Here is a 16805-nt window from a genome sequence, read left to right on the forward strand (position 1 = left end):
CACCCCCACAATTCACCCCTAAATCAATTTATTTTACTAATAATTTATTTACCTATTTATTTTTTATTAATATTATTTCACCTTGTATTTTCTACTTTTGTTTCCTATATTTTTTCATGTACTTTGCTTTTGTATATGTTTGAGTTGCTCTGTTAAAAAAAAAATTCTGAAAAAAACTTGTTTACTACTATTAAAAAAAATAAACATGCATATCATAAATAAAACTGAGCTGGACTTTTTTTATTAAAGAAGAAGAATCTACTAAATAACATCTAAATATGAATACACTAAGACCCTTTCCACATGAGCTCAGGTATTTTTAAAACCACATTTTTTTCTACCAGGTTTCACTGTTTGTCCACACGAAAATGCAGTGTTAGTCGACTAAAACTGAAACTTTCTGAAAATGCCGGCCAGGGTGAAGATTTTTTTTTTAAGTCAGAGTGTTTGTGTGGACACTACAACTGGAGTTTTCACTTCTGTTCTTACATTTGAATTGGTTTGTGTCCAGTTTACTTGTGCAAATACTTAATTCCCCATTTGGTGTGAAACCAGCATAAGAGTGTCATTATCTCTGCCTGTTGGTTTGGCGTGCCCTTAATATACTGTACGTCACAGTGCGTTTTCGCATTTTCAAGTGAACAGAGATATTTTTTTTAAAAAGGGGAGCGGGAAACCCTGTTTATAAAAATGCTCAAGTACCTGTAGACATGGCCTAAAATTGCAAATAATGTGCTTTCCAAAACGTTCTCCTTTTTTTAAGAAGCAGTCATTAAACCTTTAAAAAACAAAACAAAAAAAATCCAGTTGGCCAATTTACTACACACTGTGATGGTGGAGCTCTGTTACACTTCTCACGTAATCTTGTTGCAAAGGATTTTATTCCCATCCAACTAGAAGTGTGAAGACACTGACACCCAGCAGCGTGAACCTAACTAAACAAAGCTGAAACACACCCTTAGAGAACTCTTTACTGTAGAGCACAAGATTAGCACTTTCTTTTCTCCATTTGCCATTTTCCATTTCTGTTTTTATTTGGATAAGATGAAATGACTTGGCTGCTGATTTCTATTGCCTGTGAGGAGGATTAGTTTAGCCTGCTGCGTGGCCTAATCAAAAGCCAGGCTAAACTGCAGTGCTTGCCAAAGGAAAAATAAGATCTGCACAGTGGAAGGGTTTATTTTTGAAGAATTACTCATCTTCACACACAGTTAACCGCTTTGTCTGTTCACTTTTGACGAAAGTAGACTTAAAGTGGCTGTGGGTGGGAGCAAAACTGTTTCCATTTTTTTCCTGCTCAAATCTTGACAGTTCCTTGAAGTTGCTCTGATGTCTCGCCAGACGTTAAAGGACTGTAAGGGAGAGAAAGCGCTAATCCCGTCTTTGGGGTTTGCACAGATAAACTGGCAGAGATCCAGCTCATTCACTGTCCTGCTCATCTTTATAAAGAGCTGTGGCCGTCCAATCAGTATCAACCTCAAGGAGTCGACTACTGTGGCATTAATGCACAGCACCCAGCAGACTTTAATCTCATATGAATTAAAGACTCAAATAAAAGTCTCCTCGCTGAGTGAGCCTCCAGGTGTGAGCAAATATTAAAATGGAAATTTCCGCACAACGTTTTCCAGGGAGAAGCGAAGGTAACATTGTTTTTTGTGTGATGACATAGTCACTCACTCACTCACTGACTATGTTTACATGGACATCAGTAATTGAATTAATTGCCTTAATCTGAATGAGACAATAATATGATTAAGGTGTTTACATGAGTTGCTTTTTAAATATTCCTTTCATGATCCCGTTTTACAAGTTAAAGCACATAATCCAATTAACGTCATTGCATTTTGGAGGTAACTGCAGTTTGGCAGTTTCACCTTCATTCAGGAACATTTCATTCATGCCCCTGTGGCAAAAGAGATATTGGATGCGAGAATGAGCTGCTGTAGCTGTTTAGTTTTAATTAAATTTGATACCGCACGCCGTATGGGGAAGAAAAAATCAGCCGTGTGTGTATGGAATGTCCTGCCACAAAATGCGGGCGAAAATCACAATGGTAATAGCTGGATTAAGGTGTTTATATGTCTGTACTGCGCATCAATAATGCGACTAAAATTGGAATACTTCACATTTCTAAATTCGATTTCTGTTTAATTCGATTATGACTTTAGTCGGATTAAGATAATCAAAGTTTGCTGTTTTTACATAGTAAACTCTAACCAGAGTATTGTCTTTATCATATTACAGTTGGATTATTGCTGTCCATGTAAACATGTACTCACTTTCCTTCAGCTAAGTTCCTGCTTCATCAGGGGTCTCTAAAGAATTGCCAATTAGCATGTACACACAGTACTTATGCATTACCATGCAATAGAATTGGGTCAGTATGTACTTTTTTTTTGCAAGAGGGCACATTAAATGAATCAAACAATTTAGTAAAAATTTTTATATTTCAGAAGATTTTTTTAAATAAATATACCGTTCTTCTGAATTATTCATTGATGTAAATCAACAACAGTTTATCATTGTTGGAATATTGAGAGATTGGAGACTTCTTTATTCAGAATTGTGAGGTATAAATGTGCAGTTGCTTAGAAAAGACTTTTCTCACACTTGCGTGAAGTGAAATACCTCTTGATTGTGAGAATAAAATAATTTATATCTCACAATTCTGACTTGAGAACACACAATCTGGAGATAAGTCATGCCCTTATTTTTTATTCAAACCACAGAAAACATTATTTGTTTTTGTTTGTTTCTACCTACCTAAATCTTATTAAACCTAATTAGTAATTAATAAATCAGTTAGTAAGCTTGTCTGTGACAAACTGTAGTGCCTTACAAAAAGTTGAATCAGACTTTTTTTTAAATCACTCATCACTTTCTTACTCTAATTTTTCTCTTGTTGGTCTTCAGCAGCTCTCTGCATTCACTTTCACCAGCTCTGGCCTGTCGGCTGAGGGTCTTTTAACAGTCTCCTGCTCTGCTTCAAGCACAGTGTGGCTTTGTTCAGTCTGCTCTCCACCCAATCAGCTTTTTCACTGTGAAAACAGACATTTTTAAATCGTATGCTGTTTTATCAGGATGGGGCTGCACAGAAATCCTTCTCTGTAAGTTGTCAAGCAGGCACTTCTACTGGTTAGGTGTTTTTCCTACCGCTGGACAAACAACCTTTGGTTCTTGGTTGTGGTCCAGATGTTTGAGCTAAAACAGAATTCGATAAACAAGGTTGTTTTTTTTTTGGACAGTGTGTGGTGTAGCATTCAGAGGGAAAAATTTTCACATTTTCTATTTTTGTAGATTCAATTAAATTCATATTTATTTCTATAGTGCTTTTACAATGTAGATTGTCTTGAAGCAGCTTCACATAGAAGATTATAGTAAATTGAAACAGTGTCAGTCCAGTTTTTAGTGTTGAAATTCCGTTTAGCTCAGTTCAGTGTGGTTTAATTTTCAATGCTGAGAGTTCAAACACTGAAGAGCAAATTCATCGATGCGCTGCTCCACTGGTCCCGAACCATGCAAGCCAGTGGCGACAGAGGCGAGGAAAAAGCTTTAGCAATTGGCGAAAGTGAAGAATTAAAAAACCTTGAGAGAGACCAGCCTCAGTTGGGCACAACCATTTCTCAAATGGCCAAATGTCTTTTGCAGAGCTGTAGTCTAGGCACCAGAGGCTGGAGAGTGCTGGACACCCGTTGTGGAGAAGTTGCAGGTGGGAGATATTTAGAAAAGTTTTAATTAAGGTTTTGAGGTTGCCACTGTGTAGAAGACTTGAACTTCTACATTTACAACAATATGTACATTGTAAATCTGGTGTATCTAAATATATGAATATTATGTTTCAGGGGAAGGGATAGACAATAAGTAGAGGAGAGAAACAGTTTTTAATTATTTTTATTATAAATAGCTTGACAGATGAACAAAAATCATATAGGTTTAAAAAGGCATGATGATACCTTTAAAAACAGTCAACGGTTTATTGCAGATAACATCGTTCAAATCACCTATCTCATCACATTTTAATAATGTGATTTGTCAACATAACAATGTATGCTTCCACCACCAATAGTTGACATTTGTTCATTGGTCCTGTATTAGTTGAGGCTTAAACATGTCTAAACTATTCCAGCGCAGGCAAGTTCAGAGAGGGGTTTTGGGTCCTTAAGCCCCTGCCCTTTTTCTGTGGATTCTTTAATTTTAAATATTTTTGATAAAGTTAAATGTATATTTCATGTAATGTTTTTGGACAGCTTTCCCTATCAAGCAAATAAAGTATAAATATGAGAAAATATTGAGACTGCCAAGTTTCGATTCGTTTCTCTATGCAGAATCAGCAGTTACTGCATGTGAGATGGGCGCTCTAATGTTGAGATCACACCAAATGCAGAATTAAGTATTTGCACCAGTAAACTGCTTACAAAGTCAGTGCAAACATGGTTAACACCCAATAGCATCTACCTTGCTTGTTAAAATAATTAAATTGAAGGAAAAAAACATCCGTGAGTAAACTAGAGTAAGTGACTTTACGCTCCACGTTTACTGTGAACACATCATTACGAGGATGCTAGCTTTTTATATAGTTTGTCTCTAGAGTGAGGTGAGTACATTGCACTGATGTTTGCCTGTATAGGAGTTACTAGCTGACCTCTGTTACAGTATCACACTATGATCGGCAGAGCCGCTGAAGTAAATTTATCTCTCATTATCCTATAGTGTGGAGGTGAGTAATGATTAACAAAAGTTTAAGGAACCTGTGGCTCAAATTATCTAATTATCTAAAAGCCCAAAATCAAATATTGTCAGTTTGTCTTGCTAACACATATGGCTCATGAGCAACCTTGTAATAATTTAGCTAAAGTTTAGCCATGGAAATTTATGATTGGCATACAGTCTAACTTCATGGAGAAATGACAGCTGAATAGTGAAAATATGTCAATCTCTGTTGTGCAGTAACTTATTTTTACTTGAAACTATTAAACATAAAAAGCAAGACACATTCTGTTCGAACCTGTTCTTGTTACTAAAATTGTGAATGATATTTTGTAAATGTACTGTATATATTATTTATTTATTTGCATATTATATTTTGTGAATTCTGTTTTGTACACATTTATATATAGATATATTCAGATAATTATAATTATAGAGTTATAATTATTCTATAATAATTATTATGTTTATTAATTATAGATAATAATTCTTCAGATCATTTACTCACTATACACCTGACCCCAATCTGTGTTAGTTTCTTTCTTTTGTTGAACAAAAATTAAGATATTTTAGTGTCTATTTTGAACATTCTTTAAAATATACACTTTTTTTTCAACACAAAAAAGAAACACATAACAGTTTGGAAATTGGAACCACTTAATGGTGACTATAATGTGAATTTTGCATGAACATTTCTTTAATATATTGTATTTATAAAAAATGTAAATAAATGTGCCATTTTTTTCCCGCTTGAATACCCTCTCCCTCAAAGTGTCTCTGCACACATCCCTGTTCCAGTGTATGAAGATATGTCATTTCTCAGACTGCCCTAATTATGCTAGATACTCTGCTGTTTTCCATCATTCTACTCCATAACTTTTGCTCTGGTCATTATTTAACTCAACAACTGTTTGGAGAAGAAGGTGTCAGGATAATGACAGTGGCATTAAGCGATACAATGAATAATCAGGAATGAGGCCACAGTCAATAACAGAGTCAATGAGCAGTAACGTAGAGAATAGTCTGCTTTACAGTTGAAACGTTTTTAAATCAATATAAATAGTTCCCTTCTGAAATATGAAAAGTGAGCTGACTGATGCTTTTGCAGTATTTCCCTGACAGGATTTGAGTGAAATTAGATTCAGAGACACACATATTACTCCAGCTCATTTACGGCCTGCCTGTAATGACCCAAGGGAAGTGTGCCTGTTTCACTCAGCATGATAAAAAAAAACTGGAATTACAGAGTGAAAGACATTGAAAAGAAAGGCTGAAATTTATGACATCTGAAGCAGGTTCTGCTATTTAGACTTCTGTGGTGGTAAAGGTGTATTTAGTCTGTCTGAAAGTCCATCCATCTATCTGTCTGTGTGTCTATTGGTCTGTCTCTGTCCATCCATCCATCCATGTTATGCCTCGTGGCTCACAATGATGCAACAAAAAAGAGGGTCCCCAATAAAGCCAAAATTATAAAACATAATTATTAAAAGAAACAGTTTTAAATAAACTAAAGTCAAAAATATGTAAATGAAGCTCAGTTGTGTTTCAGAAGCATGTGTATGCATAGAGATGGGATGTAGTATAGCAATGTTGGATGTACAAAAATAATTTAATGTTCATTCATTCATTCATTTCCTTTTCGGCTAAGTCCCTTTATTAATCAGGGGTCGCCACAGAGCAATAAACTGCCAACTTATCCATTGTATGTTTTACGCAGCTAATGCCCTTTCAGCTGCAACCTATCACTGAGAAACTCCCGTACACACTCATTCATACACATACACCACAGCCAATTTAGATGTAAACATGTGAACTCCACACAGAAATGCCAACTGACCCAGCCGAGGCTCAAACCAGTGACCTTCTTGCTGTGAGGCGACATCGCTACCCACTTAGCCACCACACTGCCATAATTAAATATAACAAAACAAAAAAGAGTTAAGGTCAATGCAGCACTCCATAGGATAAACTCCATAGGATAAAATGGTCATAAGATCACAATCTACAGTATCTAATTTTAAACTTTATTACCAGCAAATACAAAGCTTTTTTTGGAAGAATTATCTTACAGACCTCACTGCACAGCATAAATACACCCCTCACAAATCTCTCTTTAAAATTCATATTTTTAAAAGGAAGCTATACAATATTATATTTGTGCATATACTGTACATTAGATTAGTCAGTACTGAAGCCAAATCTGCAGCTTATCTAACACAATAACTTACAATAACGGTCCAAAAACTTGTACACCTAAATTTATGTTATAGAAAAATATTAAATACAAATTAAAAAAAGAGGAAAAAAATAAGAAAAGTAAAACAAAAATGTGAAAAATTTTGTTGAAATTTTGGAGGTTGTAATTTATCTTTATCCTTATTTTGATTGAATTGAATTTTATTATCTTTTAATTTTTAAATATGTTTCGTGACTAAAATAAAATTTTAATAAATATATCTGTTTAATAAATCTGTTTAGTTTAAATGCACCAACATACATTGCCTAGATTCATTGAGAAATGGAGAAAACTATTTTTTTTAAAACTTGGGTTTACTCAAATATGCTGTGCACTTTATGTTCCCAAACCTGTATAAATTGATTAAAAAACAGCGCAAAAAAGTAACATATATTATTATTATTTTAATATATTCTTAAAATGTTATATTTTCAGTCATGTGATTCTTTAGAAATCATTTCAATATGTTGATTTTTTCCTAAAGTAGAATTTCTAATTAATATTAATGTTGAAACAGTTGTGCTGCTTAATATTTCATACATTCTCTTACGAGTCAGTGTTGAATAGAAAGTTCAAAGAGCAGTATTAATTTGAAAAGGAATGATTTGTGGAAATGTAAAAGTCTTCACTTATGAGTCACTGTAACCCTCTTTTTGTTTAAAAGTGTAGATTTTTTTAAATACTACCACGAAAACCCACTCAATGAAGCTTTTACTACAAGTCATGTCTGACGAGGATGGACTCTGTTCTTCAGCTGAACATGATTTAGCACCACTGATGCATGGGATGCCAAGAGCTTTCAGAAAGTTTTTTAACTGCTCTGAAAACCTTTAGGTCTGACCATATAATCCAGAGATCAGCATAACCCACTACCGCAATAAACTGGGTTATACATTAGAGGTTCCAAACCACCCAGGCCTCAAACCACTCTGCCCTTAAATAGTCTGAAAGGAAGTAGCCAAGTACTAAAGCACTGACCACTAGCTGTCTACGGGTAGTGTGCACGAACACCAACCACTAATAAAATGGGCCTAAACAAATGGATTTAATTAAAACAGTTCATCCCTAAATAGCCCAAGATGCTTCATAAAATACACAACAATAATGTGAGCAAATCAGCATTTAAAAAAATAATTGCTCTGCTATTATATTCAGACAAAAAAAAAAGTCCCCCTCATGAATGTGCTGCGCCATCAGCGTTTTCACAAACTGTTAAAACGATTCATTAATTAATCGTGACAAGTGCAAAGGCTGCATGATTTACGAAAGGTTGTAAATTTGCCTTCACAGCATATCTAATGCCTGTCTGTTTTGTGGGATTGTTGTTCTGGTGATTATGCTGTAATAGACTTCCAGTTTAATCACAGCGGGGCACTTTCTGCTGATCTGAGGTTTGTTGCCATGGTAACCTCAACAATTTTACACCCTCAAGGCAAAGTCAGCTAGTTTACTCTCAAAGGAGCTTAAGTTTTACGACTAGTGTACTTCTGGGTTACATCTCACTTGTATTGTTTTTTAGGGTGCCGTGTGAAAAAATGCATTAATGTCTTCCACTGCAGCACTCCAGATGTATGTTAGGACTCCTAACATTTGAGAGTGATGGGACCAGTGCCACTGAGTTCAGCAGATGGTGCCACCAACAACTGATTTGTTGATTCATCTTTGTTTCTAGAAATGCACATTTGGCAGCAGCTTTTGTTGAGAGCAGCAGGAGAGTTGGGAACTAGATGCAAATGTATTTTCATCAATAAAAGCAGAACATTCACAAAATATTGTAATGTCTTTAGCTTTCCACATTAAAAAAGAGGCATATTTTTGCTTCGGTCCAATTTTTAAAAAATATTTGCTGGTGCAACACTTTGTTAAACAAAACAACCCACACTGTACCCTAATTCCCTGAATCAATCATTAATGCAAATAATAATTTTGTGTGACCCTAATAAAAAGGGAAGTATTTTATATATATATATATAAGCATTCTGTGTGTGTGTGTGTATATATATATATAGGTTTTGAAATCACCGATGAGCAATGGGAGATAGCCCCTGAATAGATCCACAGGTCATCGGTGTGCACAAGGCATGGCCTCATACAATATAAAGTAATACATCGTTCACATTGGTCCAAACAAAAACTTAGTAAGATATTTCCAAAACTGGACCCTGCATGTAATTGGTGTGGGCTAGGCATCACTGTCTTAAATGTTTTGGAGCTGGCCAAAATTATGATCTTACTGGGAAAATATTTTTCTAACATTCTCAAGAATAGGTAAAAGTCTGATACATCTAGATCCCCATATTGCAGTTCTAGGCGTCACTGATTTCGAGATCAGTAAAAAACAATACAGAACAAAATATATCTCCATTTGTCTGTCTATGAAGGTTAATATTATTAAACTGGAAACAGAAAGCTGCTTTTACAGATATACATCTAATGAGGGATTTAATGATACATTTACAACTGGAGAAAATCAGATTCTCCCTAAAAAGAAAGAAAACAAATTTTAAAAATTCTGGCAACCTTACATAGATTATTTTAAAAACATAACTTCTACAAGAAATAGTTAAATTGAAGAGCATTAGACTAATTTAGATAAAAACAGAAGTATTTTTTATTATTTATTTATTTTTTTTATTTATTTATTATTATTATTATTATTATTATTATTATTATTATTAATTGTATGTTGTTTTATTGTCAATTGTGGTGTGAAAGTGTGTTGGACCAAATCTGTAAGTCGTTGTGTTTAAATCTCTAAAAGAACCATAAAAAAAGTTTTTTTTTTTTTAAAGGAGCATTTTTTTTTGTTTCTGTGATCTTTGTTATGAAAAAAATAATCTACACTAATCCAAATGAACAATTAGTTTGACTAGTATGAAAGCATACATCCATTATACTGTAATTAAATTTGATATGAACATCCCACATTTCTGCCAGTGCCTCTCACTGGTACTACTATAGGAAAAGCATGTTAGTTGATAGAACAAAAAGCTTTCTAACCTGATGATTGTTGCTCAGTTTTATGTATAGTGACAGAACTGTTTTGTTTGGCTTTTTTATTAGTTCAATTTGTGGTTTGTGTGGAAGAACTCGGCAATGAATTCAAAAAGCAGTGTTTAGTAGTCATGTAAACGACTGTCTTAGTGAATCCCATTAGCTTTAGCTTGTTCACAACTGTCTTTTTTCGTTGGCACCAACAGCCTAGTGGTTGAGTGCTCCGACATATGTAATGTAATGTGCATATGCAGTGATACAGCCAAATTAGGGTGTGCATTGATTGGGAGGTCATGGGAGGGAAATAAACCTCAGGTTAAAATCTCATTTGAAAAATGGTGCTCACTGACAGTATAGTGTCCCTGTCACTATACTGTTGCGTTAGGACCCAAACAGACCACAGGTGAGCACCTCCAGCTGGTCTCATAAACACTGTTTCCAACAAAAACCTAGTTCTCCCATGTGTTTTCCCATCCAGGTACCAACCAGACTCAGCCCTGCTTAGCTTCAGTGAGCACTTGGTCTTGCGCTACGGGGCGATATGGTTTTGGCTATATAGCACTGAGGTCCCCCGCCCCGAGTTCAATTCCTTTTACTGATCCTGTTCCCCTCTCTTCTACAGTTCTCTCTCTCTCTCTCTTGCCTCCTGTACTTTTGTGTCTCCACTGTCCACTCAATTGTCCTATACAATAAAGGTGAACGCTCTAACATGGTCATTTCTTTGGAACTGAACTGAACTGATACAGTAAATTGTTGATGTGGTTCTATTATGTTTCGGATGCCTAATTTGTTATTGTTTTTATTTAACAGCTTTATTCATATCTAAATTATAATATTCTTCATCTCTTTAAGATTACATCCATGGAAATTCATAAGCATAAAAAGCATTCTGCTTAAATGAGTCTCTCTCTCTCTCTCTCTCTCTCTCTCTATGGTATAGTCACAGCTCAGTTCTCTTCAGACGTGACTGTGAGGCCAAACATCAAAGTTATTGACTTGTGCTGTGGAGGATCATAGTGTCAGCTTGTAGCTCAAAGAGATGGACTGAAAGGTCTTTGAGATGCTCTTCCTCAGCACAGAGGATCTGCTCTGTATGATGTTTGCTCATTCACACACTCTCTCTCTCTTTCCCACTCATTTTTTTTTCTTTTTGCACTTTTGCAAATCTCAATGCTGCTCAAGCCTTTTGACCGTTCAGTGTATATTTTCTGAATATGTCTTTGTGTGCCTGAAGCTGTTGCCTAAGGGTTTCATTTTTAAAGCAATGTTAATGGCAGGTTATCTTTTTTTTTTTTTTTTTTTTACAAATGACTGTATGTGTCTGTCTAACCTTAATAGCATTGCATACTGTATGTGCTGTAAAGGAGACATGCAGGGATATATTTTGATTCAGATTTTTACTTCCACTGCCAACAATTTTAATATATTTTGTCACAATATATTAAACATAGTTTTTGATGTGTACTATATTAACTTGTGTTCTTTTAAATAATTGTATTTGGAAACTAACATTTTAAACTTCAGTTTCATTTCCAGTTTTGAGAGCAGAGCAGAAACACCTGGCCTAACATTTGTAAAGTAGAAACATAATTAAAACCAAAGTGATGAGTTCATACTAAAACAAGAACAAAAACAAATTACTAGCAAACACAGTAATAAATAAGGGATGTCTTGATCTGTTTTTTTTTTTTTTTTTGCCCTCGTGTCAGAGTCATTTTATTTTGAGTATCTACCGATTGAAAAACCCGGTCCAATACTTCTTTAATACTTTAAAAAAAGAATAAGGAAGAGGGAACAAATCCAGGATGTTCCTTATTTTTATTTAATTTACCTTATTTTAACATTCAACAATTTTGCTAACATACAGAGCACTTCTCTGAGGTAGCATCAATTTTAAAATACCTTCAGACTGCAGACACACTCGAGTTTATGCTAGATCAGATACAGTTGTGGCCATAAGTTAATGAGAATTATCTATTTTATTTATTAAATTTCATTCATTGTATTTTATTAACGTCTACCCCTACCCTAATCCTCACAGTGATGTAAAAACAGTGGTTGTACCAATTACTATTTGTTATTTATTAAATTATCTAATAAATTAAAATTTTCAACCCCCATCCCAACCCTAAACCTAACCGTCACAGTACTGTGAAAATATTATTTATTGTTTTACAGTGTCACAAAAGTGACAAATGTGTGTATATATTCATGTCATGATATTAAGTCCAATTTCGATGTAGTCTGAAACTGTGATCGAGCCCGATTTCCAATCACGTGATCGGATCTGGACATCAATACAACAAAAATATATAAATTAAATAAACGCATCTAAGGTTTATCATAACAATAAAAGTTGAGGTGCAGAAAACAATCAATAAATTGTAAAACGATGCAAAAAAACTGTTACTGATCACACAACTGTGTTTTCCTGACAAGATGGGCTGATTTTGATGACTGCAATTTCTTTTCGATTTTTAAAACAGTCTTGCTTTACCATTTTAATCTATTATTGATCACTTCTGACCAACTGTCATGTGCTAATATACTGTACATGAGTTCACATGTGACCTTAACAAATTGAGACACTAAAGTCAGAAGTCTTCGTCTGTATTTCTGTGACACAGAGCTTCACAAGGTCCTTATATCATGCCTTACAAATGATGCAACTAAACCTGTAAAAGTTAGCCAAAAGTGTTTTTATTTATTTATGTTTTGTAGGTTTTTTTATTGTTTATTTATGTGGTAGGACAAGTAAAAATGTGTACTAAAAAAGAACAAAAAAATAATATTGATAACATTTCATTAAAAAGCAGCATGTTTGGTCTGTTTTGAGTTTGTTAAATCTGCTTTTAATTTGTTCCTGCTTTTCTCTGAATAATTAAAACTGTGTGTATCCTAATGAAACCAGAGGGATTGCTGCTATGATTTGAGAGGTCAGATTCAACTGAACTGAAATGTCAGGGAACTTTTGCTCAGTAGCTGTGAGCCCAGCATCAGTCAGAATAACAAGTAGCCTAATTACTCAGAGTATAGGAAAAAGCAGAGCTTGTGATTGTACATGTGGAGAGTGCATTCGCTTCCAGAGCGAACCAAATATGACTCTCTGTGTGTGTGTGTGTGTGTGTGTGTGTGTGTGTGTGTGTGTGTGTGCGTGTGTGTGTGTGTGCGTGTGTGCGTGTGTGCGTGCGTGCGTGCGTGTGTGCGTGTGTGCGTGTGTGTGTGTGTGTGCGCACTAGAAATAACTGCTGATATTTTTTTTCACATTTTCTAAGCCTTTCCCAGAAGAAATCATCCTTCTGTGTTTCTCATTTGCTCTTCAAAAGAACGAAGCATGTAATGGTTTAATCACAAGTTTTCTCATCCCTGGGAGTTTCTTCTCCTTCTCATTTTAAGTGCTCTGATATTGTTACACTTCCATTTCTCATGTAGAGCATATTTACTCCGCTCTGTTTTTCTTCAAACCAAAACAAAAAGATTATACTGCACGCACAAGTGCTAATGACTCATTAACCTGTATTTGTTCTTGCAATTAAAGCTGGAAAGGGTTTGAAAATATAACGTATCCCACTTGCTGCAAATTTTAATGCAAATTACATACATTTATGTGTTTGTTGTCCAAAAACCTCAGTCATTTCATGTCTGAACATAGTGATAATCAATTAATTGGATTAGCATCGAGCGTGTGTTTTTACATCTTCGGTTTACAGCATTATATCAAACAGATGTTGCTTCAGCTTTCATGAGCAGCTCTATTAACATTTGACGGATGGGAGAGAGCAGCTATTCTGGCAGTTCAGAGGAAACCCGTTGTTTGATGCGGACAGAGGTTTTAACCTCTCTGTGTCTGGCTTTTGAAGGATACTCTAAGCTCCTGCAAGAACAAACGCTCTTTCATTCTGTGCCTCTGCATGCAACTCTCTCTGACTTCATAATTGTTTCTCTGTGTTTTTCTGGCAGTTCAGGCATGTGCAACTGCAAGATGGGAGTGCATGGGGACAAGTGTGACGACTGCCTCCCAGGCTTCATGTACTTCAGCAGCACCGGGTGCCAAACGTGCCAATGCAATAATCATAGCAGCTACTGCCACCCACAGTCAGGTGAGCCTCATATATACACACACACGCACAACACAGCAGCAAATCAAGCCAACCTTTGTTTTGTGTTTGGTTGTCATGCTGAGATATCTGTTTAGATGGGAGTTGAACCAGGATCTCCAGAATTTTCATGTTAACTCTCTGAATAGTCATTTAGCTAATGCTTTAATACAAGAGCATTTATTACCATGGCAAAAACAGAAAGGGGAGGAGGGAGCAACAGAGCAACACCCCCAGCCAGGTAACACTGGTTTATACACAAACTACTTTAAATTTACTCCAATCTTTACGAAGGTTTAATGAATGAGGCACAATTTTTAAAACTGTTGATAATTTCAAGTAGAAAGCACAACATTTTCCTAAAATAGAAATCATAAAATTATACTAAGTACTTTTAAATAAATATTATTTCCCAGCACAATGGGGTGATTCAGTATTTTTGCTCTATTTTTGTCCTTAGCTGATCACATGTCTGTTGGTTGAAAATGATTCCAGAGTGTCTATTTAAAGCTTAAAAAGCCAAACTGTTATTCACGTCTTGAATAAATTATGTATGGAAAACAACCAATGCAGCAATAAAACTTCAACTTCTATTTATAATTGCTGTTGTCTCATAAGAATGTTTTGCACGGAGTAGTTATTATCAGTTCCGTCACCTCAGTCGCCCCCTAGAGACTGACATTATAAATTGAAAAGCAATAGAGAAGGGATGGGGATTGCAACTGCGCATCTTTATTAAAGAGCCTTTTGTTTCGCCAATTCAGTGCAGTAACCAAAGACACGTTGATGCTGATGCGCAGGAACCATGTCATCACTGTAACATTAGCACTTCCTGCTGCTGTATGCAGATACAGCACTGCAGGGCTTTAATACACACTCAGTTAAGTCATGTTACCTTAACACATGGCAACCAAAGTCCATTTAGCTTTATTTTTATTTTAATCACATTTTCATGTAGTATTATTTATATATTTTGTCGTTACCAAAATTCACAAACATATTGGACAAAACCCATTCAAAATGGAAGAAGATATTAGATTATTTTTGGTTCATTAATGTGTTTGTTCTGTGGTTACTGGTTTGTTTGTTAGAGTCACTAGCCCACTGTTAACACTCACAGATTATTCATATATCATAAAATGTCCATATATTTAAGATTGTTCGTCTCTAATATTGGCCAGTACTGTACAACAAGTATCTTTTACAGTACATGAGCTGGATCAGCGCTTCAACACACAGTTGTTTACTTGTTACCTTCTTTCACTGCAGGCCAGGGCATTATCAAAGCTAATTATGGACCTGTCTATTTAGGTTATGGTTATTTAGACTAACATATTACGGTGGCCCAATAGTGCAAAACAACAACATTAAGATGAAAACGCTGCAACATGAACACAACAACATTAAGATGAAAACACAACAACATTAACATAAAAATGCTGCAACATGAACACAACAACATTAAGATGAAAACACAACAACATTAGGATGAAAACACAACAACATTAGGATGAAAACACAACAACATTAAGATGAAAACACAACAACATTAAGATAAAAATGCTGCAACATTAAGATGAAAACACAACATCAAGATAAAAATGCAGCAACATTAAGATGAAAACAAAACAACATTAAGATAAAAATGCTGCAACATTAAGATGAAAACACAACGACATTAAGATAAAAATGCTGCAACATTAAGATAAAAACACAACAACATTAAGATAAAAATGCAGCAACATTAAGATGAAAACACAACAACATTAAGTTAAAAACGCTGCAACACTAAGATGAATCATGCTGCAACACTAAGATGAAAAGCGCTGCAACTTTAAAATCACAACACAACGGAAATGCTCCTGACCACTAGGTGGCAGATAACGGGGCAGTCGTGTGCCCATCTTAAGAGTTTTAGTTCAAAAGTTTCGTTTCATTTCGGACGTTGCTCTTGGTAGCAATCATGTATTGCCCATTTTGCGGGGCTTCACTTGACAGTTGCCCGTCATTCTGCAGCAAATGTGGAAAAAACATAACGTTTCTGAAAGGCAAAGTTCCTGATGGAAATGAGCCCAGCACCAGTGGAGGTAAGTTACAATGCTGTATTGTTTGTAGGGTCCTATGAATTTCATAAATCGTATCTGTCATGAAATCGAATAACGCGGTTTGTCACGGAATTTTCTTATTTTTTGATGAATATATTAAAATAGCGTTGTAACGTTACACCTCGTCAAAGCACGATCCCGAGGATTTATGTTAATTGGACATGCTGTTTGATTTCTAAAGAATGTTTTATTCTTTTTAATATTTAATGCAGATTTTCGTTAGCTGATTAATGTGACATGCAATAGATTTTTATGACAATGTTTCTGAAGCAGGAAAAACAGAAACAAGTTCTGTGGATTGCTTCATGAAGTACTATTGATGTTTAATTTTATAAAAACATTAAGATTTCCCAGAATATCAAATCTTAAAGTAATAAAAATCCTCATTCACAACTTGATTTAAATTTAATGTTACTAACTTACATTTAGAACTTCTTGTGGAATTTCTCGAGGTAATAATCATTGTTTTGGTCTGTATTAATAATATCTGTTTAATCAGAAGAAGTAATCGGTGTTCCACTGCCACCTAGTGGTTGGGAGCATTTCGGTTGTGTTACGTTTTTAGTGTTGCAGAATTTTTCATCTTAGTGTTGCAGCGTTTTCATCTTAGTGTTGCAGCATTTTTCATCTTAGTGTTGCAGCGTTTTCATCTTAGTGTTGCAGCAT

General features: G+C 35.1%; 1 protein-coding gene across 3 annotated transcripts in view; it reads left to right on the forward strand.

Annotated features, from left to right (window-relative positions):
• si:dkey-220k22.1 overlaps positions 1-16805 on the forward strand; it is a 112150-nt gene that overhangs the window by 51938 nt on the left and 43407 nt on the right. For 2 of the 3 annotated variants that reach the window (XR_012406911.1, XM_001336167.9), the window contains exon 3: positions 13898-14037. Coding sequence is in view for 1 of the 3 variants with exons in the window: in XM_001336167.9 (XP_001336203.4) it covers positions 13898-14037 (140 nt within the window). In the remaining 2 variants the exon portion in view is untranslated. Of the gene's footprint in view, positions 1-13897; positions 14100-16805 lie in introns of all 3 variants that reach the window. The other variant, XR_012406912.1, reaches the window with a different exon arrangement.

The sequence above is a fragment of the Danio rerio genome, chromosome 5 (assembly GCF_049306965.1).
Source record: "Danio rerio strain Tuebingen ecotype United States chromosome 5, GRCz12tu, whole genome shotgun sequence".
NCBI lineage: Eukaryota > Metazoa > Chordata > Actinopteri > Cypriniformes > Danionidae > Danio > Danio rerio.